Source organism: Astatotilapia calliptera, chromosome 4, assembly GCF_964374335.1.
Source record: "Astatotilapia calliptera chromosome 4, fAstCal68.1, whole genome shotgun sequence".
NCBI classification, from domain to species: domain Eukaryota; kingdom Metazoa; phylum Chordata; class Actinopteri; order Cichliformes; family Cichlidae; genus Astatotilapia; species Astatotilapia calliptera.
The window spans coordinates 15417626-15441377 of NC_137425.1; the positions used below are offsets into that span (position 1 = coordinate 15417626).

General features: G+C 39.7%; 3 protein-coding genes and 1 long non-coding RNA gene across 5 annotated transcripts in view; 2 read left to right on the top strand and 2 right to left on the bottom strand.

Moving 5' to 3' along the window:
• LOC145428252 (nuclear GTPase SLIP-GC-like) overlaps positions 1–1680 on the top strand; it is a 44092-nt gene extending 42412 nt beyond the window's left edge. For both annotated transcript variants that reach the window (XM_080300252.1, XM_080300251.1), the window contains exon 23: positions 210–1680. Coding sequence is in view for 1 of the 2 variants with exons in the window: in XM_080300251.1 (XP_080156377.1) it covers positions 210–279 (70 nt within the window). In the remaining variant the exon portion in view is untranslated. The remainder of the gene's footprint in view (positions 1–209) is intronic.
• ccp110 (centriolar coiled-coil protein 110) overlaps positions 1–23752 on the bottom strand; it is a 664638-nt gene that overhangs the window by 96695 nt on the left and 544191 nt on the right. The window lies entirely within an intron of this gene.
• On the top strand, positions 4033–10430 carry LOC113021532 (uncharacterized). Its single transcript, XM_080300262.1, has 8 exons — positions 4033–5253; positions 5476–5594; positions 5674–5746; positions 5855–5970; positions 6294–6368; positions 7268–7336; positions 7585–7653; positions 7745–10430. The coding sequence occupies exons 1-8, from the start codon at positions 5181–5183 to the stop codon at positions 9776–9778; spliced, it is 2628 nt and encodes an 875-aa protein (XP_080156388.1). The 5' UTR covers positions 4033–5180; the 3' UTR covers positions 9779–10430.
• Positions 12020–13326, bottom strand: LOC145428272 (uncharacterized). The gene is made up of 3 exons (XR_013908522.1): positions 12943–13326; positions 12739–12856; positions 12020–12607 (listed from the first exon to the last, which is right to left on the bottom strand). It is a non-coding gene; the product is annotated as an uncharacterized LOC145428272 (long non-coding RNA).

The window sequence follows — 23752 nt, forward strand, 5'->3', positions numbered from 1 at the left end:
GCCAAAGTATGATGATCAGCTGAGAGGCTGCAATGAGTCCATTTTAGGGGAATCTGCAATTCAACATTTAAACTAATTATAGCCATTAGTATTCTTTAGTGTGAGGAGTTTTACAAGCAATATTACGATTTTTAAAATGTAGAAATTATATTATGTTCATTGGTTATTGTTTATTGTCAAACCTTTGCTCTCTTTTTTTAATGTTTCAGAGTTGCTGACCAGGTAGTAACTGCAGAAGCCTGGACACAAACAGGTCTTACCAGAGGAAGTGCTGTTTAAAACAAAGAAAACATCCGATTTGGTCTCAGTCCTTTTCAGTTGTTTTTATTTGGTCTTTGGTGACATTTGACTTTGATTTTGTGAATGTCAAAAGTGATTCTGGATTTTTATTTCTGTAAGACATTTGTCTCTTTTAATGTTTTAAATCTTGAGGCTAGCAGAGAAGTTGGAGGAAAAACTGAAAGAGATTCACATCACTCTACATATGTTTTGATCTACTTTGCTTTTATTTCATGAGTTTAGTTATGGTTCATTCAGATGACAATGACAATTATATAGCACATTTCAGTACATGTAAAATCAGTCTACTTATCACAGAAGGTAAAAACATGGCAACACTTTATAATATAGCCCACGACTAATGCGTAATTCCCCTGTAATTAATAGGAACATCAATGTATTTTATCTAAAATTACAATTAAAACTGTAATTGTATTTACCTACAAATATTTAAAGGTAACAAGTCATCCAGACCATTGATTTAAGATTTTTATTATGAGATAATAGTTTTTCATCTCAACCTTTCACACACAAATATGTGTTTTTGACAGGTTTTCATACATTAGAGCCACAGCAGAGGGTGCGTTTTCTTAAAAACAATATCTGAATTAGGATAAGATGGATTTGTGTATGAAAAACACAACTAGTCATAAATTTATTTGTAAAACTTAAAGTTTCTGGGGTTTTTTCCAAGGACACATTCACACTTCTTGTCATGCTCTTTTAATTGTTGCTTTCTTGTTCCCTACAATCTTTCTGACCTGTCATCTATGTTTATTCTTCACAAAGAATATTATTATATGAACATAGTTTTGGTAGTAGTATCAGTGGACTCTGTTGTGATATTTTGACAACATAGTGTGCTGTTGACAGAATTTGAGTTTGTCTAAGGTGCACCTCTGTCACACCTAACACCCATTGTTGTTGTTGCAGGTCTTTCCAAGTATCCTGTGCCATTTGAGTGCCCAAAAAAGAACCGAGTGTGCTTTGTATGAAAATATATTATCACATTATTTCTAAAAGCGTGTCTTACAATCTTAATCCCCAATTTACCTTAGAAATCAACTATACTTTTGTTTGGGTTTTTAAGCACAAATATCCTGAAATGCCATGTCCAGTCATTTTTGTTCAAGCTCAGTTTTTAATATAAGTAATAAAAATGAAAAACAGTTGTACACCCTTACTCATAATATTATAACCAGATGTTATTTTAATTCTGTGAATACATTTTCAATGCTTAAAGTCTTTGATATGAGTCCCTGAATTGGCTGTAACCCCCATTACTCTTACTCTTAGGGGCATTGTTTTTTTGTTGTTGTTATTTTTGTTTGTTTTCTTTTCTTTTTTAAAGGAAAATCATCTTTTTTTAAAGAACCAGAATAAATATCAGTCTTTCATCAACATTTTCTTCCATTTTTCTGAATGATTCACAGATGTGTTGAAGCATAGCATGTTCACCCTCTTATGCTTATTTACAGTATAAACTGATACTGCCTCACATAAGTAATAATGGCTAATTTAAGTATAAAATATGAAATATTTCTCAATGCATTTTGTATTATAGTATTTTTTTTTTCATATTTTGGTATCTCAACCTCAAAAACGTAAGGCAGCAAGACTGTCGATGTAAAAGGAGACTGTGAAGACTATTTGTGTATAAATGATAACAATAGTAAATTTACAGTGAAGTATATGGGTATGATTTTATTATTTTTTTATCATTCTTGATGAGCTCTCAGCCGTAAAAGGCTGATGGGGTATTGTAGTCACTCTGCCTGGTGGGTGGAGCCTATCCCAGCAGTCCAGAGGCGGGGTGGACAGGTCTATCGCAGGGCCAACACAGAGAGACAGACCGTTATACAGAGAGTGCAGAATTATTAGGCAAGTTGTGTTTTTGAGGAATAATTTTATTATTGAACAACAACCATGTTCTCAATGAACCCAAAAAACTCATTAATATCAAAGCTGAATGTTTTTGGAAGTAGTTTTTAGTTTTAGCTATTTTAGGGGGATATCTGTGTGTGCAGGTGACTATTACTGTGCATAATTATTAGGCAACTTAACAAAATACAAATATATACCCATTTCAATTATTTGTGGTGGCTGTAGCTCAGGTGGCAGAGCAGGTCAGCCACTAATCAGAAGGTCGGTGGTTCGATCCCAGGCTGCACCCTGGCTGCATGCCAAATATCCTTGGGCAAGATACTAACCCCATGTTTGCCTACTGGTGGTGGTCAGAGGGCCCGGTGGCACCTGTGTCCGGCAGCCTCGCCTCTGTCAGTGCGCCCCAGGGCAGCTGTGGCTACAATGTAGCTTGCTATCGCCTGTGTGTGAATGACTGAATGTAGTGTAAAGCACTTTGGGGTCCTATGGACTAGAAAAGCGCTATACAAATGCAGGCCATTTATTTATTTTTACCAGTGAAACCAATATAACATCTCCACATTCACAAATATACATTTCTGACATTCAGAAACAAAACAAAAACAAATCAGTGACCAATATAGCCACCTTTCTTTGCAAGGACACATAAAAGCCTGCCATCCATGGATCCTGTCAGTGTTTTAATCTGTTCACCATCAACATTGCGTGCAGCAGCAACCACAGCCTCCCAGACACTGTTCAGAGAGGTGTACTGTTTTCCCTCCTTGTAAATCTCACATTTGATGATGGACCACAGGTTCTCAATGGGGTTCAGATCAGGTGAACAAGGAGGCCATGTCATTAGTTTTTCTTCTTTTATACCCTTTCTTGCCAGCCACGCTGTGGAGTACTTGGACGCGTGTGATGGAGCATTGTCCTGCATGAAAATCATGTTTTTCTTGAAGGATGCAGACTTCTTCCTGTACCACTGCTTGAAGAAGGTGTCTTCCAGAAACTGGCAGTAGGACTGGGAGTTGAGCTTGACTCCATCCTCAACCCGAAAAGGCCCCACAAGCTCATCTTTGATGATACCAGCCCAAACCAGCACTCCACCTCCACCTTGCTGGCGTCTGAGTCAGACTGGAGCTCTCTGCCCTTTACCAATCCAGCCACGGGCCCATCCATCTGGCCCATCAAGACTCACTCTCATTTCATCAGTCCATAAAACCTTAGAAAAACCAGTCTCGAGATATTTCTTGGCCCAGTCTTGACGTTTCAGCTTGTGTGTCTTGTTCAGTGGTGCTCGTCTTTCAGCCTTTCTTACCTTGGCCATGTCTCTGAGTATTGCCCACCTTGTGCTTTTGGGCACTCCAGTGATGTTGCAGCTCTGAAATATGGCCAAACTGGTGGCAAGTGGCATCTTGGCAGCTGCACGCTTGACTTTTCTCAGTTCATGGGCAGTTATTTTGTGCCTTGGTTTTTCCACACGCTTCTTGCGACCCTGTTGACTATTTTGAATGAAACGCTTGATTGTTCGATGATCACGCTTCAGAAGCTTTGCAATTTTGAGACTGCTGCATCCCTCTGCAAGATATCTCACTATTTTTGACTTTTCTGAGCCTGTCAAGTCCTTCTTTTGACCCATTTTGCCAAAGGAAAGGATGTTGCCTAATAATTATGCACACCTGATATAGGGTGTTGATGTCATTAGACCACACCCCTTCTCATTACAGAGATGCACATCACCTAATATGCTTAATTGGTAGTAGGCTTTCGAGCCTATACAGCTTGGAGTAAGACAACATGCATGAAGAGGATGATGTGGACAAAATACTCATTTGCCTAATAATTCTGCACGCCCTGTAGATTGGCAGATAGTTGGTGTTGTAAGCCACTGCCTCTGTTCACTATTTGAACTCTCCCATAGGGCTTAAATCTAGGAGTCTCTGGGATTCTCCACTATTTAACCTTAGACCTGAAGAAGCTTCTCGGATGAGAGGTGAAACGTCTTCAAGCGAAGTCCAGACGCTTTTTCTTTCCAAGCTCCTTAGTCTTGTGTAGTCTGTTTTCCTCGAAGATTCAGATCTCCTTGTTTGTTTGTTTTTTGTTTGTTTTGTTTTTATCTGAATTATTTTGCACGTAGTTCAAGTTAATACGGTCACTTTTTAGTTTACCACTCCATCTTCCAAATGCTGCGTTTGGGTCCAACTCCTGCCTAGTGATGTGCAAATAAAACAATGAACCTCTATTGAACCACTTCATCAGTCCTGTTGAAAATTGGTTCATTCATTCAAAGCTTTGTTCAGTGACATCTAGTAATGAAATAGGAGACAGCACATGAAATCTCAATTTCCATTTGCTGATTGTATCAAAGTATTTATATCATTCATTGTGTGAATGATATAAATACAATTTTGTAACGATGGATTGATTGGTCAGTTGATTCTGTAAACTTATGTAATGTAGCAGGTAGATGAAGGTGTCCTAGGGGAAACAGGATGTGTTGGGGTGGTAGGGCATGTTTCAGTAACTAGGGTGGGGTGTGATCATGTACATGGGACATGTGATTTTCCACACCGAAGCAACCTTTGAAATAGTGGTTCAAGGAAACTTTGAGTTTGAAGCTTGTGTAGGAGCATCAGTGTCATACGGCCAACACTAATTTCACATTTTTTGCCCCTTAAAAAACTTTGGCTCTGTAAAAATCATATTATTCCACTATGACAGAAGAAATCAAATGAAAAATAAAACTTAAACCTTTGTATCAGTGTAAACACATTTCACTAAACTGGAAACTTTAGATATTTAGATGAACTCTACAGAGTGACATGAAGTCGCAAAAGTTGCAAGAGTTCAATTCAGCTAAAAGACAAAAACATTTACCTCCTGTTGTCACATGAAAAAGGTTATTGAGATAAATAGAAACTTAAACCTCTGACACTTCAGAACCACAAAGGAAAGTAAATGATCTTATTTAGTGAATAATACTTTAAATATGAATAAATCAGTTATTGCTGATTGTCCCCACAGCAAATTCCATGGAGACATCTGGATTTGTCCAGGACAAACTAACTGAATGGGGATTCAGTGAGTTCATGCAGAGATTTAAAGGTATGAGTTTATTATTATTCTTTAATGGGAATTGTTGTATCTGTAATGGCACTAGAACAGCATCGTAATTTACTGATTCAGAAGTCAGTATGGATATTCCTGTGATTTATGACTTATAATAAAAAAAGTCTTTCATATTCAAAGTTGATGAATATTAATGTTTTGCAGTGTTAGCTTCATCTGACTTTTGAATATTTTATTTTGTTGTTGGCATTATTTCAGATGAAGGCATTGACAAGGAGACGTTTCTAAACCTTGGAGATTCAATCCGAATTAATTTACTGTTTCCTAAAATTGGACCAAGAGTACAGTTTAGAAAGAGACTGAAAGATTACTTACAGGTAAGGCAGCTATTTTTTATTCTATATCAGCAGGTCTATTGTTTCATTAATGTGTGATGTGTTTGTTTTGATTCTGTAGATGGAGACATGTCATTTTGTCCAGGAAAAATTAACTGAATGGCATCTCAGTGAGCTGATTCACAGATTTGAAGGTATTTTATTATAGTTTGGTTTGGTCCTTCATAAATTACTGCTGTACTGTAATGCCATATTGATATTTGTTTGTCTAATTTCAATTTGAATACTTCGTTTTGTTGCAGAGGAAGGTATTGACAAAGAAGCTTTCCTAAGTCTCGAGTCAGGCAGAATCAATACTTTGATTCCAAAAATTGGACCAAGAGTAAAGTTTAAAAGGAGACTCAGAGAATACTTACAGGTAATGTTTTATTAAATGTTACAAATAAAATCCTGGAACATAAAGCCATAAAAGTTTAAATATACTGTTTTTTTAATAAAACAAATGGCGGTTAAGATCAGTAGATTAATAGTGTATGCAATGCATCAGAGTGGAGGTTGTGTGTGAGCACTGTGACATTCAGAAAAATAACCTCACAATACTCGAGTACAAGATAATGTATTTAATGTAACATTTACTGTGCATGTAATGCATTTCACACTGGTAGGTATCAATATAACAAAATTGATCACACTTCTTTTATTATACGAAATACATCTTAAATTTATCCCTCACCACTGCAGGACTTGAATAGAACAAATGATGATTCTGCTGACATGATGGAAACAAGCGCAGAGCAAGAGAACAATCAAGAAATGGTATGATCTCATTGTGTCTGAACATGGTTCATTACTGAGTTATTAATCTTTGATCATTTTTGTTATGTCATCATGTTATTATATAAAAATTAATGTTGTGAGCATTAATCTCCTTATGTAAAGTAAGTAAAATTTTATTTAAATAGTACCTTTCAAGATAAAATCACAAAGTGCTTCACACAAGCAGAAATGGACATACAACCTCAAACAAACAAAAGCAACCAAAAGCAAGTTTAAACAGATAACTTTTTAAATGAAATGACTGAGTCCACAGATCTCGAACTCAAAGGGAGCGAGTTCCAGAGTCTGGGAGCCATTGATACAAACGCTCTGTCACTGTTTGTTTTTAACCTTGTATGCTGGAAAACCAGCAAGTGCTGGTCACAAGACCTCAGGGACCTGCTGGGGCGATAAGGCAGAAGAAGATCACTGATGTAAGTTGGAGCTACACCGTGCAGGGCCCTATAGGTCATGATTATAATCTTAAAATGAACCCTGAACTTGACAGGATGTCAGACTTGACGTCCTGACACCATAGCCGCATTAATGCAGCAAATCTACGTTAGCTGGTTACCGTGGATCTCCCCATGGGTGAGCTGGACGCCACTAAACAATAACAAGCTTGTGCCATATTGTTAAAATGACATTATGGCGTTAATGTCATTTTAAAGAGATTAATGCTGACAGCACTAATAAAAATACATTTTGATGGATTCAAGGACTCATATCTTTAGAGTAAAACAGGTGTCAATATGAGCAAAGTGAACCAGGTTAGCTGTTTACCTAAGTCCTCTGCAGAATTCTCCAACACAGCTCAACTGTTTTTCACAAACTGTGAGTAAACAACATGAAGGCCTGTGCCTTGTCTGGATAATTATTTGGTATTTGTTTTCACGCAGGAGCCAAACATTTTTCCTCAACATTTGGAATCTGCTTCAGCGTCTGACACAACAGATGGCAAAGACACGGTAAGAAAGGAAGTCAGAAAAGATACTTTTAAACTGGTTGAAGATCCAGTGATTTACAATGATTTTATCTGAAGACAAACATTTTGTCTCCATAATGCTGCAATAAGAGGAGCAATAAATAATGAAGCTAACAAATGCAAACTGCTTCAAATTTGTTTAATATACATATCTGAAATGCACCTTCATCAAGTGAATATGAAATATTAAGAGTATAGGTAGGCCTGGCTGATGTTTTGGCCTTGTTTTAGATGCAGGACCACAACATTTATCCATTTCAGTTGGAGTCTGCTTCAGCAGTTGACAGAGGCAGTGACACAGTAAGAAGGAATATTGATGTTTCTCCTCAAGTCATGTTGTTATCCCAATATTATTTGTGTATATAAAACACATGTTTGTTTGTCTTTTCAGAGTAATGAACCAATTCGCTCCTGGGCAACAGTGACACAAGGACAAAGTCCAACCACATTTACAATGTTTTACTGTCAAGAGTGTAAAAACTTCATGGGAAACAATCCTGATTCTTGTTGTTCTCACTGTGCCTCAGTGTTCAACAAAGCAAGCAGCATTCAAAATGGAAACTTCTTTCTGTACTCATCCCTGAAAGACCTTCTGAAAGGTATCTTTGAGAACCACAGCACTGAGTTGTTACCTAAAACAGTTAAAGATGAGCATGATAACATCAAAGATGTGATGGATGGGATGATGTACCAGAATCTCCTCAGAGAGGGTAAACTAGCTGCAGATGATCTCACACTGACATGGAATTTTGATGAAGTACCAATTTTTAGCACCACCAGATACTCAATTTGGCCCCTTCAGTTTGTTATTAATGAACTTCCTTACACACAAAGACAGGAAAATATGATAGTTGCTGGATTTTGGTTTGGCCAAGGAAAACCTCATATGAACACATTTCTGAAACCATTTGTGGATGAATGTTGTGATTTAGCCCAAAATCCATTTCAGTGGAGAGACAGCAGAGGCACTCTTCATTCATCAAAAGTCTTCTGCTTGGTTTGCTCCTCTGACGCTGTGGCCAGGCCACTTCTCCAGAATTGCAAACAATTCAATGGAGAATATGGTTGTGACTGGTGTTTACACCCTGGCACAGTGGTACCAAAGCGCTCTGGCTCTGTGAGGTCATATCGATATGATGAAACTAAACAAGCATCAAGATCAAAAAATATGCTTGTTGAAAATGCAAGAGAGGCTGAAGGCTCCCATGAAAACACCTCAGAGTGTGGAGTAAAAGGAATGTCCTTACTTTCCAGACTTCCTTTGTTTGACTTTGTGTTTGGATTTGTACCCGAATATATACACTCAGTTTTAGTTGGTGTGACTAAGCAACTTATTGGATTGTGGCTGAACTCAGAGAACTCCATGAAAGACTGGTATGTAGGTCAACAGATTTCACAGATGGACTCTTATCTCCGAATGTTAAAGCCTCCATCAGAAATGAGCAGATCTCTACAATCACTGAAGGGTCGGGACTCTTGGAAAGCATCTGAGTGGCGAGCTTTCCTTTTATTTTATGCTGTTAGTGTCCTACCAGGCATCCTTCAGCCTTCATTTCTCCAACATTTTTTTTGTTTGTCGATCAGCATTCACATTCTGCTACAAGAATCAGTCTCCCAAAATGACCTTCAGCTGGCCCATGAGAACTTGGTACTCTTTGTTAGAAACATGGAAGAACTCTATGGTGAAGAAAACGTTTCATTCAACTGCCATCAGTTGATCCACTTAGCTGACTGTGTGCGTAACTGGGGGCCTCTCTGGGCAACATCAGCATTCAGTTTTGAGAAGAACAGCGCAAATTTAAGGGCACTGCTTAGCAACATAAACTACAATCCTCAAAAAATTCAAGACAAGTTTCTCCGTTGGCAGCGCCTGCCGAGTCACCTTCGCTCCCTTGTTTCTAACGGAAATTCTCCGTTAGCCAGAATTTCCCCAGTAAATGAAACCACTGATTGTTACAATCTGCTTGGAAATTCACGGCATCTGGATATCACAGGATCCATAAAACTAGCAATAGAAGAGCTCTTAAATCGACCTGTTTCATTCAGATCAGTGGAAGCCTTTGACAGCTTCATCAACAGAAATACTGTTTACTCTGTAAACCATGAAGAGACAAGAGACTGTGTCATAAAACTCAAGAATGGCTGCTATGGAGAAATACAAGTCATCGTTAGGTTTAAAGAGAACTGTGTTTGCACATCCAACTGTGTGTGCTCGACTATTTCAGTCATTGTGGTCCAGCTGTTTTATATCAAACGTGATGCAGAGGACAGCAGGATGATTCCTGACAGTGCATCAAGGACTATCTTTGTGAAAGTGGAAAGGATAACTCAGCTCAAAGCCTTCTTCTTGAGGGATGTTAGGTGTAAATGCATGTATGTGGATGGTTGGCTGGTGCCTTTACCAAACTCATATGAAAGATATTAAAGTTCCAGCACAGCTAAGGTGCTTTCTCTGTCTTGTATATCATGGCACATGGCTGTTTTTACTACAGTGAAAATCTTGGAAAAATGAATGATGATGAAGTTTTTTCAAAGGAGTTTGGAGTCATTTTGTTCATATGTGTGCGAGATCTGTGGCTTACGTTTTCTTTTGGTGTGACAGTGTGGACATAATGTAGCCAGTGTAATGTAGGATTATATCACTCAGTACTGTATGTGTATTATCTGTATATGGAGGAAATTATGGAGTGATTTGTAAACAGCCAAAAGCTTGCCTTTCCCAACTTTGTATTCACTACGTATTTATCATACATGTCAGTTTACCTCTATTCAAACTGAAATGCAAATTATTGTGACACATAAACATTTTGTGAATTAACGCTAAAAATCCGGGGTGAGTGGATCAATGTGGTTTACTGCATCCTGATACAGATTGCTATTACTGAGATAACAGATCATAAAGCTTCATATTACCTCATATTATTGTGTAATGGCTGATGAGACTTATTCTGTTTAATGCTGCAATGTGTGCAAGTCTATTGAATATAATACAGATTGATTTGCTCAAGAATGTTTGTATCCTGCTACATAAAAATGATTATAATTAAAGTCTTATTACTTTAAATATGCCTGAAAAATCTGTTTGGCCTCCTTCTTCACTCTGGATTTGTGCTGCTATTCAGAGTCAATTCAAATTTTAGTGTCGTTCCTTAAAAAAAAAAGAAAAAAGGATGTGTAAATACAGTAAATGATGTTTAGAGATTTTTGAAAAATAAACATGACCACTGTTCATATGTGGCTTTATTACCTTATCATAGGCCAGAATTAAATATCTAAGTAGGACCCTTGTGTTACGATTCGGTGTTGTCAGTGTTTTGTTTTAGGCGTGACTGTTATGTGTTTCCTGCTTTACTTTGAAAGTCTGTCTTATCTCAGTGTGTTCAATTTACGCTTCCTTGTCTCGTCAGTTCTGATTTGCCCCAGCTGTGTTTCCCTCCTGTTGTCCATTCCCTGATTGCTCCTTCTATGTATTTAAGCCCTGTGTTTCAGTTTGTCATGGTCGTGATCTTCCCCCCCGGTTGTAAATAAATGTCCTATTTTGCTTTGAAGTAAATAGTTGTCGATGCTTTCGTTTTGGGATTTTGGTGGAGAACCGTAGTAGTTTTTTTTGTTTTGTTTTTTTTCCCCCTATTTTTATTTTTTCTGTGTTGCACGCCGGTTGCCTAGGCCGGGGTGTAACAAAATGGCGGCTCGTCCGGGATACGCTGGAGGGTCCGAGGGGCCCGTCCGGCCTTCGTCTGTCTTCGCTGGAGGGTCCGAGGGACCGCTCCAGCCTTCGTCGTCTTCGCTGGGGGTGTCCGAGGGACCGCTCCAGCCTTCGTCCGCCTTCGCTGGAGGGTCCGAGGGACCGCTCCAGCCTTCCGTTTCCACTGGAGGATCCAAGGGGCCCATCCAGCCATCAGCGTCACCTGCAGAACAGTAGCCGGTGCCGTATGCGCTGGGCATGAATCAAACATTTTCTTTGGGGTTACATGTTTTAAATGTTTGATTTTTGGGTGGGGGGAACTGTTACGATTCGGTGTTGTCAGTGTTTTGTTTTAGGCGTGACTGTTATGTTTCCTGCTTTACTTTGAAAGTCTGTCTTATCTCAGTGTGTTCAGTTTACGCTTCCTTGTCTTGTCAGTTCTGATTTGCCCCAGCTGTGTTTCCCTCCTGTTGTCCATTCCCTGATTGCTCCTTCTATGTATTTAAGCCCTGTGTTTCAGTTTGTCATGGTCGCGATCTTCCCCCCCGGTTGTAAACAGTTTGGTGTTTTGGTTGTTGGTAGTGGGGCATTTTGGCTTCTGCTGCATCTTTTTAGTCTGTGCTGGAGATTCACCAACCCTAAAGAAGTCCAAATACACCACTGATCACTGGATCTCAACAGCATTAATGCAAAACATGTGTTTCCATTTCTTGTCTTACTTCTTTTTCCTGTCCAGAGACCGATGTGTGGCAGCAGAAAGGGCCACTCTCTCTTTGGGGCACTTAGCTTTCTCCTGTAGGAGTGAATGTAGTTTATAGTTTATGAAAAAATAATCAGAATACTGAAGATGTCAGAGATTGTATCTTTTTTCCTTTTCATAAGTCATTAAAACCAAGTACTAAAACACTTTGATATGACTCAGAGAACTGAAAACTCAGCATAGATAAAGAAGGAAACAATGTACAAATTGGTAACTATAGCCCAAAAGGTAGTGATGGGCAGATGAAGCCCCATGAAGCACTGAAGCTTTTCATCCAATTGGTTCACCCCAACGCGAAGCTTCATGAAGCTTCATTTGCTCTAGCAGGACACCTACTGGACGTAAAAATAATAGCTGGCATGAATTTGAAGAGTGTGGCATTTTGCACACAGCCTGTAAATGTCAACAACAAAAGGAGTGTGTAAAACATGTATATTGTAGTGATGGCAGTATACTGTGTATATTTATAGTGGCAGTATGGGAAATGATTATTTGGAAATGCTTGAAATGGAAATGATCATTTACTGTGAGGTGAGGTGTGGTTGGGGTGTGGACAGTGGTTGTGCTTTTGTAACGTTGAGGTATGGACAGCTACACACTGAGGCTTTGAGCCTCAGTCCTGCCTGTTCACATTTTATTCTGTAAAAACTAAATTTTCACTGCTTTTATGACCTTTTTAGTGGGGAGAACATAGCTAGGATTTAATGATTTAACAAATCTTTTAAATCCTTTGTCCTCCACAATGCTAAATGGCTGTGAGTCCTCAATCACCATGCTGACCAGGTCTTCATCTATTTGAGATTGTTCTCCTGAGGAAAGACAATAAAGACAAAGCACAAATATAAATATCACACACGTAACTTATTACAGTTGTATAATATTGTTATATCATTTAGTAACATTACTGCATCCTATATTATCATTGCATTTGATGGCTCACCTGGTCTTGCTCCACAATCGGTGTTCCCCTTATTCTCATGCAAAGCTCTGTAGTGCCTAAGCATGGATGAGGTGTTGTTGTTATATCCCAGCTCCCTGGCACATAGCAAACACTTCACCTTGTACAAAAGTAAAGACAGCTCAACATAAATTGTATTGCACCATCAGTATCATGAAAATACATCTTCTGTAGAAATTTACATACCTTGTTGGGAGGAATAAGATCAAAATGTTCCCTCACAGGGGAGGACATCCTCCTCTTCTTAGCTGGCTCCATTCTCTCCAGACTTTCTCTCCTCACTCTCATAAACCTCCAAACGGTCTCCAAACTCTCACTAACCGCAACTCTCCATCAAACACCCACATTTTTGAATGAAGTCTGAGGGGTTTATATCGCTGTCATAGCTCGCGGCAAAGTTCGAACCACTTCATGAACCAGTCACGTGGTACAGCCGGGCAGCGAGGCTTCGGACGTCATCATTTTCAGCTCCTCCCATAAATGAAGCAAGCCTCGATACGCGCTTCGCGGAAACGCCCCCTCCATTACTCGACACACGCTCCGAAGCCTCGATACAGAACGTCCCATCACTACCAAAAGGCTGATTGTGTTCATCTGCGCGTAGTGTTTTCAGTGAGACAAATGTTTTGTCACTCATCCAAGTGACTTCTTCAGTCTCAACAGACTGCAGGTTTTCCCAAACAGTACATTTGGGATTTACTTACCTTGATGATTAAGCATGCATCTGGTAGTTAAAGCCCTTGAAGAAAAAAAAATGCAATGAATAAATCATACACACTTAAATATTGTATTTTCACCACAACTAAATTATCTGACTGTCTGTATAAAACTGAACTTACAGCTATAAGCAGTTGATATTAAATATATGCATCACTAAAACATGACAGATAACAAAGCCAGAGTAATTAGGTACACAACTGTTTTTAAGTGTTTTCAATTTAGCTTCTTTTGACTTACATTTAACTACAGCTACTTATTTTTTCCTTCATTGACAATCAGCTGTTGACACAAATTATTTTGGCGAGTGGCAACAGTCAAACCAACAGCACTGTGATGTTTTTGTTCGTGAATATGTAGACACGCTGGTGCGAATGTCTTACTATAGAGGCTGGTTCTTTAGATACAAGGGGAGAGTGCGCGAGTCAGAAACCCAGGGCACATAGATGATGTAAGTCTCATCAGAAACAGCTTATTTCCAAACCAGGGAGGAAGAATGAAAAACAATTCTAAAAACAAGCAATAAAATGTTGTCAAGGTACTAAAATCCCCAGAAATAAATAATCCCAATTTCAAAAAAACATATAAAACACAATGTTCTATGCTCGCTAAACTCCCACCCTGTCCCACAATGTAACTGTCCCACAACAAAGGATAAATGTTTGTTAGGTGTTCACAAGCAGGACCGAAATTCCTCCTTCAGAGCAGGGTCCAGACCAGCCTCGTCCCAGGCAGAAGAGGAGAACCCTCCTATCCCCATCTCATCCTGGAGTCCATTGCTCCACCGCGGCTCCCCTCACATCATCACACTGTAAACAAAAAAACAGGGGCCAGAACCATTCTCCCAGAAGCTGGCCTGGCTAATAGCCATGGTGACCCTCTCACAATACGGCTCTACTCGGTGAGCAACAGTTCATTCATGTGAATTTTCAAAGCTAATTCAAGGACCATCGTGTGGTTAGCAGCATTGACTAAAGTCTTAGTGGTGAAAGGTTTGCATTAAAAGAGTAAAAACTCCAGTTAGGGCATGACTTTAAATACATTAAAGGCAGGGTGCGTCTGAAGACTGCTGCATTTATGAATATGTGACTAAAATAATGTTAGAACTGTAATTAATTATCTATAAAAAACAAAAAATGTTTAAAGTTTTGCGGACACTGAGCTAAGAAAGGATGACTACAATGTTTATTGGTACTATACTGGTACAATAATTACTGGACAAGTACAAACTTGCCCCTTACAATTAATGTAACAGCATGCCAGTGTGTAAACAAAGATCTTTATTTATACGTCGAAAGCAGGTTGTGTCTGAAGACTGCTACTTTTATTAATATGTGACAAATTATGTTATAATTATAATTAATTATAATAAAAAATATTGAAACCTCGGTGGACAATGTACTGAGAAAGAATGACTTCAGGCAATGGGTGTGTTATAATAGATGTTTTACAATCTGTACCGGTACAGACTTGCTCCTGACGGTTAAGCTGTCCTGAGGCACAAACATGTTGTCTTTGGCTTGGCTTCAAGACTCTAGGAAAGGAGTAATGAATGTACAGTGGGGCAAAAAAGTATTTAGTCAGCCACCGATTGTGCAAGTTCCCCCACCTAAAATGATGACAGAGGTCAGTAATTTGCACCAGAGGTACACTTCAACTGTGAGAGACAGAATGTGAAAAAAAAATCCATGAATCCACATGGTAGGATTTGTAAAGAATTTATTCGTAAATCAGGGTGGAAAATAAGTATTTGGTCAATAACAAAAATACAACTCAATACTTTGTAACATAACCTTTGTTGGCAATAACAGAGGTCAAACGTTTACTATAGGTCTTTACCAGGTTTGCACACACAGTAGCTGGTATTTTGGCCCATTCCTCCATGCAGATCTTCTCGAGAGCAGTGATGTTTTGGGGCTGTCGCCGAGCAACACGGACTTTCAACTCCCGCCACACATTTTCTATGGGGTTGAGGTCTGGAGACTGGCTAGGCCACTCCAGGACTTTCAAATGCTTCTTACGGAGCCACTCCTTTGTTGCCCGGGCGGTGTGTTTTGGATCATTGTCATGTTGGAAGACCCAGCCTCGTTTCATCTTCAAAGTTCTCACTGATGGAAGGAGGTTTTGGCTCAAAATCTCACGATACATGGCCCCATTCATTCGGTCCTTAACACGGATCAGTCGTCCTGTCCCCTTGGCAGAAAAACAGCCCCATAGCATGATGTTTCCACCCCCATGCTTCACAGTAGGTATGGTGTTCTTGGGATGCAACTCAGTATTCTTCTTCCTCCAAACACGACGAGTTGAGTTTATACCAAAAAGGTCTACTTTGGTTTCATCTGACCACATGACATTCTCCCAATCCTCTGCTGTATCATCCATGTGCTCTCTGGCAAACTTCAGACGGGCCTGGACATGTACTGGCTTCAGCAGCGGAACACGTCTGGCACTGCGGGATTTGATTCCCTGCCGTTGTAGTGTGTTACTGATGGTGACCTTTGTTACTTTGGTCCCAGCTCTCTGCAGGTCATTCACCAGGTCCCCCCGTGTGGTTCTGGGATCTTTGCTCACCGTTCTCATGATCATTTTGACCCCACGGGATGAGATCTTGCGTGGAGCCCCAGATCGAGGGAGATTATCAGTGGTCTTGTATGTCTTCCATTTTCTGATGATTGCTCCCACAGTTGGTTTTTCACACCAAGCTGCTTGCCTATTGTAGATTCACTCTTCCCAGTCTGGTGCAGGTCTACAATACTTTTCCTGGTGTCCTTCGAAAGCTCTTTGGTCTTGGCCATGGCGGAGTTTGGAGTCTGACTGTTTGAGGCTGTGGACAGGTGTCTTTTATACAGATGATGAGTTCAAACAGGTGCCATTCATACAGGTAACGAGTGGGGGACAGAAAAGCTTCTTACAGAAGACGTTACAGGTCTGTGAGAGCCAGAGATTTTCCTTGTTTGAGGTGACCAAATACTTATTTTCCACCCTGATTTACGAATAAATTCTTTACAAATCCTACCATGTGAATTCATGGATTTTTTTTTCACATTCTGTCTCTCACAGTTGAAGTGTACCTCTGGTGCAAATTACTGACCTCTGTCATCATTTTAAGTGGGGGAACTTGCACAATCAGTGGCTGACTAAATACTTTTTTGCCCCACTGTATGTTCAGCAGTGAGAAAGAGAGATTAAAGGAAGGTTAATTTGTACATGTCTTCATGTGAGGGAAGCCAGCGCACTTCCTCATTTCCAAACTCTAATCATTCTCCTAAAAGATATTGGTGCATGCTGATAGGTCTGGTTATCTGTGTGAGAATGTGACCAAAGCTTTTATCAAGGTGAGCACAATTGGTGTATTTATTTATATATTCTTTATATCATTATTTTAAACTGAAAAAACTCTAAAACTAGGACTAATAATAAGTAAATAAGACTAAATATTGTGTGTACTTTTGTATACAATTTTACAGTAATGAATTAAAGAAACACAGCAGCAGTTATGACATGAGTGAACCACAACCATAAAGTAAATAAACAAATATGAAGCTTTTTTTTGTCTCCATGTGCCTCTCCATAAAACACCCTCACACACACACACACACACACACACACACACACACACACACACACACACACACACACACACACACACACAGTCACTTGTCTTGCTTAACCATGCTACATTTCCACACAATTTCTCAAGCAGTGTAAGTACAACAGCCTAGCCACCAAATACTATCTGCTTCTATAACTGTGCTACTATCATGGCTTTTGTTGTCCATGTCCTGTGCTTTCATCTCGAGTATCGTTCTGTAACGCCACCTCAGCAGGCCAGTCTGCACCATCTGACTAAACTGCAACCGCGCAGTCACAGATGGATTCTTCTTAAGCCCTACAGAACAGCCTTCAACTGCCAGCTATCAGCTTCCATCACCACATAACCACAAAGTAACCACTGACAGTGAGAGAGAGATGTGGGCAAAATGGGGAGGATGCAGAAGTGAGAGAGAAAAAGGTGCAGAATGAGAGGAGGTGAGAAAGGTCAGAAAAAATTAGAAACAAGTGCAAAGTGTCCAGATCAGATTTTTCCCTCTCTTGTGCTTTCTCTCCTTTTTAAATCCACACTCTCTCTTTAAATGTCTGCTTCCTCTCCTTTAAACCCAAACGCACTACTGCCACGGTAAAAAGACAGAGCGAGCCCCGGAGAGCAGCGCCATCATCCCCATCGAAACAGCCAAACAGCCAGGCAATTTGCTAATGAACTTCTTAATGACTGCTAATTAAAACCCATTTAATTCAGAAACACTTATCAAGCTCTAAGGGAAAAAAAGCATGCAAAAATTTCCCAGGAAGACAAGCAGAGTTATGGCCACCTTTGGTATTTGTCAAAGCCTTCCTACTCCTTCCCCTCCTGTTTTGCCCTCCTGTGTGTCTCTGTCACTCTGTCCCGCCAGCTCGATTGCCTCTAATAGACGTGCTTTATCTAGGCTGACCTAACCATTGTCAAAGGGAGCAGAATTTGTGAGCTTTTAGAGTGGGCACACTCAATGAGCTAGGGGGTTGGGGGCAGTCACGACTGGGAGTAAGTGGCGGGTGCAAGCAGGTGGGGCGTTGCTTGGCAAGAATCCATCCATGCAATCTCTAGGCCACTTCGTTAGCCACCTCGTACACATCTACACGTTTCTCCCCTCTGTTCTCAGCTATGCAAATAGGATGCCAGCTAAATACTTAATGAGAAGTGAGATATGAGCATTTGAACCATCTGTGGAATGCAGAGAACTAACTGCTAAAATGCAAATGCATCTTATTGTAGCCACTGAAGATTCAAGGAAACTTTTTTTTTATTAGAAAACTTTCTAAAATAAATTCTTCTTTTTCTCTTCACTGTGTTCATTCCTCACACACACAGAAAAGATGGGTAGATACATTGAGAGAAGCTGCAATTGACAAAGGGAAAACAAAACTGAGAGAAAGTTAGAGATAGAGCGAGCCAGAGGGAGTGTGTCCCCTCAGCCCTGGAGGAGAAACCAGAAAGGGCCACTTTAAAAATCGCTTAACACGCTCCACACAAAAGACAGCTCAGGAAACTTGAGCCGTGTTTGATTTGAGTGTCAGGGTGGGAGGTACCAATCTGCAGACATGTCGGGCACAGGTGGTGAAACAATCAAACAGCCCTAAACTTATATCACCCACGGAGATACAAAAAGCTCGGTCACATGCACAAATACAAAAACACTCAGGCATGTATGAAAACATACATGTGGAGACACACATGCACACACAGAATATATATTAACATGTTTATTTTACATCAAATTTGATGTGTCAGAAGACTGAAAGAAGAAGAAAGGACATTTAAAATACAAACTTTTATGGGCATATCTTTGACATTCTGCTCATTCTTATATCAGCATCACCTTTACTGCATACTTATACCTACGTTGCCCATCACCCGTGAACATGCACAGAGAACAAATTCAAGCAAAACCACAGTGTATGCATCCCAGCCAGACTGTAATACACGCCTCTGCGATTCAGGCAAAACGAAACCTATCATATGCTGTCAGGTGTGGTAACTTGAACACCTGGTATTATTTGCTAATTATTTGTAATAATATCTCCTTCACAGCGAGGATTTATATAAGGTCTCTTGGCGATTTATCAATTATTAAAGCTCATTAGTGGTCAGATTGTTTATTTTGCTTTTAGTTTTCTTGCTTTTCAGATGGCCTGTGTTCAGCAAATGGTTCAAGCTTAATTTTTCTTCTGAGTAAATATGGTGTGTTTTGTTTGCATGGGGTTGTTTGCTTTGTGTGCAGTGGGTGGAACAGGACATTGGCTTTAATGTGGTTGGGAAAAGGAGATGGAGGACATGTTCCCAAATCATTTGTACTTTATATTTCAGGGAATCAAAGAAGCTGTTTGCCCATGCAAATATGTTTTTGGACCAATTTTGTGTTCTCCATTCTTTAAGCACCGGTTTGAGCACCGTTTGAGCACCGGCACAGTTTCAAAAGTACCGATTTGGCACCGGTATCGGATAAAACCTAAACGATACCCATGCCTACTTGGCAAGGTCTCCCTTGAAAAAGAGGTTTTTAATCTCAATGGGATCTTGGTTAAATAACAGTTAAATAAAAATAAAATTAAAAAAATCTTATGCAGGTGGAGAAGTTTTAGGTCGTGAAGGATGGAATAAAAGGAGTGTCCTTGCTTTCCAGACTTCCTTTGTTTGACATTGTGTTTGGATTTGTACCAGAATATTTGCACTCACTTTTAGTTGATGTATGTGTCTTTGGTGTAATGCAGAGAACTCCATGAAAGACTAATATGTAGATTTCACAAATAGGCACCCATCTTCACATGTTAAAGCCTCCATCAGAAATGATGGAAACTTGGAAATCATCCGAGTGGTGAGCTTTCCTTTGATTTTATGATGTTAGTATTCTGCTGTCCATTATTCAGCCTCCATTTCTCCAACATTTATTTTTGTCAGGTAGCATTCACATTCTGCAACAAGAATAACTTTCCAAAAATGACCTTCACATGGTCCATGAAAACCTTGAAACCTCAATAAAAGTATTTGTATTTATTTTAGGTTTAAGATGAAAACACTTTTTTTTTTTTACAACCTTGGTCGTTTTAACATGTTGTTAAAAGAAATACACATATCAGCAAAGTGAAAGAAATTATTAGTATTTTTGGGATAAACACGTTTCTTATTTGCATGAACAAAGAGCCGCTGTTGATATCCCAGAATAGGACAAGTACAAATCATTTGCACACATAATAATTCATTTGCATGCAAGATAAATGGTGGCTGTGATGGTTGTACAAGAGGTCATTTGTTTTGAGAAGAATTGGGTGTGGCTAGTCAAACTAGCGTGCAAATTACTTGTACCTACTCCAGGATATCTACAGCTTTTTCCCTATGCAAATGAGAAACCTGTTTATTATACTTAAAAAAAAAAAACTTCTCGGGGTGCACTTTGCATCACTCTCTGGTATGTGCATTACTTTCAACACTTTCTGTAACATATCTAACTCCACACATCTAAACTCAAGTTGCTAAAAAAAAAAAAAAATTATTAATAGAATTACCTGAGTAAAAACACAGTACTTCAGAAATGAACTGGAGTGTTTGGAGTTTGATTGTTGTGTTCAAAATGTAAATATTATACTAAGACACTAAATAAATGAGACTGTAGAAAAAAAACCCAGAATACGTCCTGTGTCAGTGATGTGAGGGGACCACTCTTACATAGTGCAAAATACATATACTAGCAGAAGTTGTTGTAAGTGATTTTACTTTTTCTTATTTATTATTATTATTTAATATATTATTATTTATTTTAAAACGTTTTTTGTTTTCCTTTCTTTTTCTACTTAACCCCTTTAACTAATTGACATACAGACAACAATGAACCGAGACAGTTTCTACATTTAACAAACATCCAGTCCCTCTCATCAACTCGTCATCAGACTCATTCACGTCTGTCTTTTTATTTTCTGTTTAATCTGAATCTTATTATTCTTTGTAATCCTGCTTATTGTTGGACTTCTCCTTTTGCCTGCTAACTTCATCCTCCATAACTGACCATTTTCGCATTAACTTTAAAAGCAGATGAGCACACACAAAATTTTTTTGTTCTGATGAATCTTTCCATATATGTAACTGCTCTACTGATCAGTTTAGGGAGTTGAAAGGTCTAGTATATAAAGGAGGAATGGTTTAATGGAAATTACAATTTATCTTTCAGTTTCGATTTTTGGTCATGGGTGATTTTGTGCAAAGAAAACTGACTGAATGGAAACTAAGTGAAAAAACAGAGACATTTGAAGGTGAATTGTTACATTTGTTTTGTTTAACATGTTTCATTTATTGTGGGTACATATATATATACTTATGTAACGCTAACTATGAAACATAAGAGCTACTAATAGAGCTTAAAATGTTGTTCCGTACTATAACATGGTCAGCCTAAATGTTGTCCATGTTTAGAGAGTAAAATATCACTTGTGGATTTTATACTTAATACACAAAATGTGTAAGCAAGAGTAAACTGTTAACACCTTGCTTAAAACAAAGAGAATTAACATGCATTTAATTCATACACCAATGCAGAACTCCTTTAAAAAAGTATTTCTGAACTAATTTTATGAATAATCTTTATTCCTACTGAACTGATGAGGAAAGTATGTATCATCTTGAGGATCAAATCGAGAAATTGATCCCAAGAAATCGAGAAATTGATCCCAAGAGCTGGACCTAGAGTGAAATTAATTAATTAAATCCTTTCACATTTGTTACTTTTCATCTGAAAAATGTCACTTATGGTTAATGGTGATTTTCCATCAAATTTGATGTGTCAGAAGACTGAAAGAAGAAGAAAGGACATTTAAAATACAAACTTTTATGGGCATATCTTTGACATTCTGCTCATTCTTATATCAGCATCACCTTTACTGCATACTTATACCTACGTTGCCCATCACCCGTGAACATGCACAGAGAACAAATTCTTTTTTTTCTTTTTTTTTTCTTTTTTTTGTGTCCCGTTTGGATCTTTAGCCATCAGAATTGTTGTCTTAAGGCCAAGAAAGATGCCAAGCGGATTTATTTTACCAAGTGGATCATCGTGGCCTTGCCATATTGGTCCATTTGATTGACCTTTATTATAATTATGAATTTATTTTATTTTCAGTTGCTACAAACGGGACAGACATGACTGGGGGATAGGACAGGGAGAAAGAATGAAAGAAAGAGAGGGAGAGAAAGAAAACCAAAGGGGAGAAGAGACGGTGAGAAGGGGGGAAGAAAGAAAAAAAAAGAAAAAAAGAAAAAAGAAAAACAAACAAAACACCTGGGTCACCTGTATGGAGAAAAAAAACAGAAGAGAAAGCAAACAACAAAGAGCATCATAATAATAAAAAAAACAGCACCATCACAATAAACTAGCTAGCAGTAGATAACAGTAGATACTAAATAATAAACGATATTGTGCAGCACGCAAGATAGACAGCGCACAATGTGCTTTGAGGCAGCAGCCAAGAAAGGTGTAGTCCGCGTCTGTGAACACCCGTGTGTACACCCGTGTGCACACCTGTGTGGATCAGCATGCTTCTATTCCAAAGGTTTCTCCATGTAACGATCTGCTAGGGAGTGTGGGGAGCCATAGCCCCGTCCACCAGGGTATGAAGCAGGCATGGAGGAGATCCAGGCCCCAGATATCCAGAGGCCCCAGAGTACAAGTGTCAAGGCTCGGCTGTGTGGCAGGCAGGAGGAGGACCCAAACGCAAAACTCACAGACACGGGGATGAACTCAAAATCACAGCTTTAATGCTGGAATGGCAGAACATAGGAAATACAAAACTAAACTGGGAAAAGTAAACTAACATACGCAGAGAGACACAGGGAGATCCACACACAGCATGAGGGACGACGTCACGCTGAACAGAGGGAGACGCAGACAGAAATACACAGAGGGTTAACGAGGGGAGTGGGAACACACGGGGAACACAGGTGACACTGATAATCATAACGAGACAGGGCGGGGTGAACTGAACACTGACGGGAGAGGTGAAACAGGAAGTACAGAGGAGAGAGAGCACGAGTAGAACACCAACGTAACGGGCAGGGGAGACACGGAATAAACACGAAAGGGGACGAGGGCTCATAAATACATAGAGGGCACACAGGGGGAAGAGAGAACACGGGGAGAACTTAGACATAATGGGCAGGGGAAGCATGGAATAAAACATAAGGAGAGACGAGGGCTCACAGATACACAGAGGGGCACACAGGGAGACATGAAGGGCAAGGGATCAAAACTAGAAGCCATAGAATAAATCACACACAAGTACAATAATACGAAAATCACAAAGAACTAAAAACGCTGGGTCAGGAGACCCAGGACCGTGACAGTACCCCCCCCTCAAGGGCTGGCTCCAGACAGCCCAAACACAGAAAAACAAAACCAAACAGAAAACAACCCAGGGCGGGCGGCGGGGGCCCAGGACGGAGGGCTCGGAACAGAAAACAAAAGAAGAGCACAGCAAACACCGGAGCCCAAGAAAATAACTCAAACACAGAGCAGTTCAGGGGGCCGACCATGCGCAAGGCAACGGCGGAGACGTGGAAACAGTTCAGGAGGCCGGCCGTGCGCAAGGCAACGGCGGAGACGTGGAAACAGTTCAGGAGGCCGGCCGTGCGCAAGGCAACGGCGGCGGTGAAGGAGACGACAGAGCAGTTCAGGAGGCCGACCGCGCGGGAGGCGGCGGC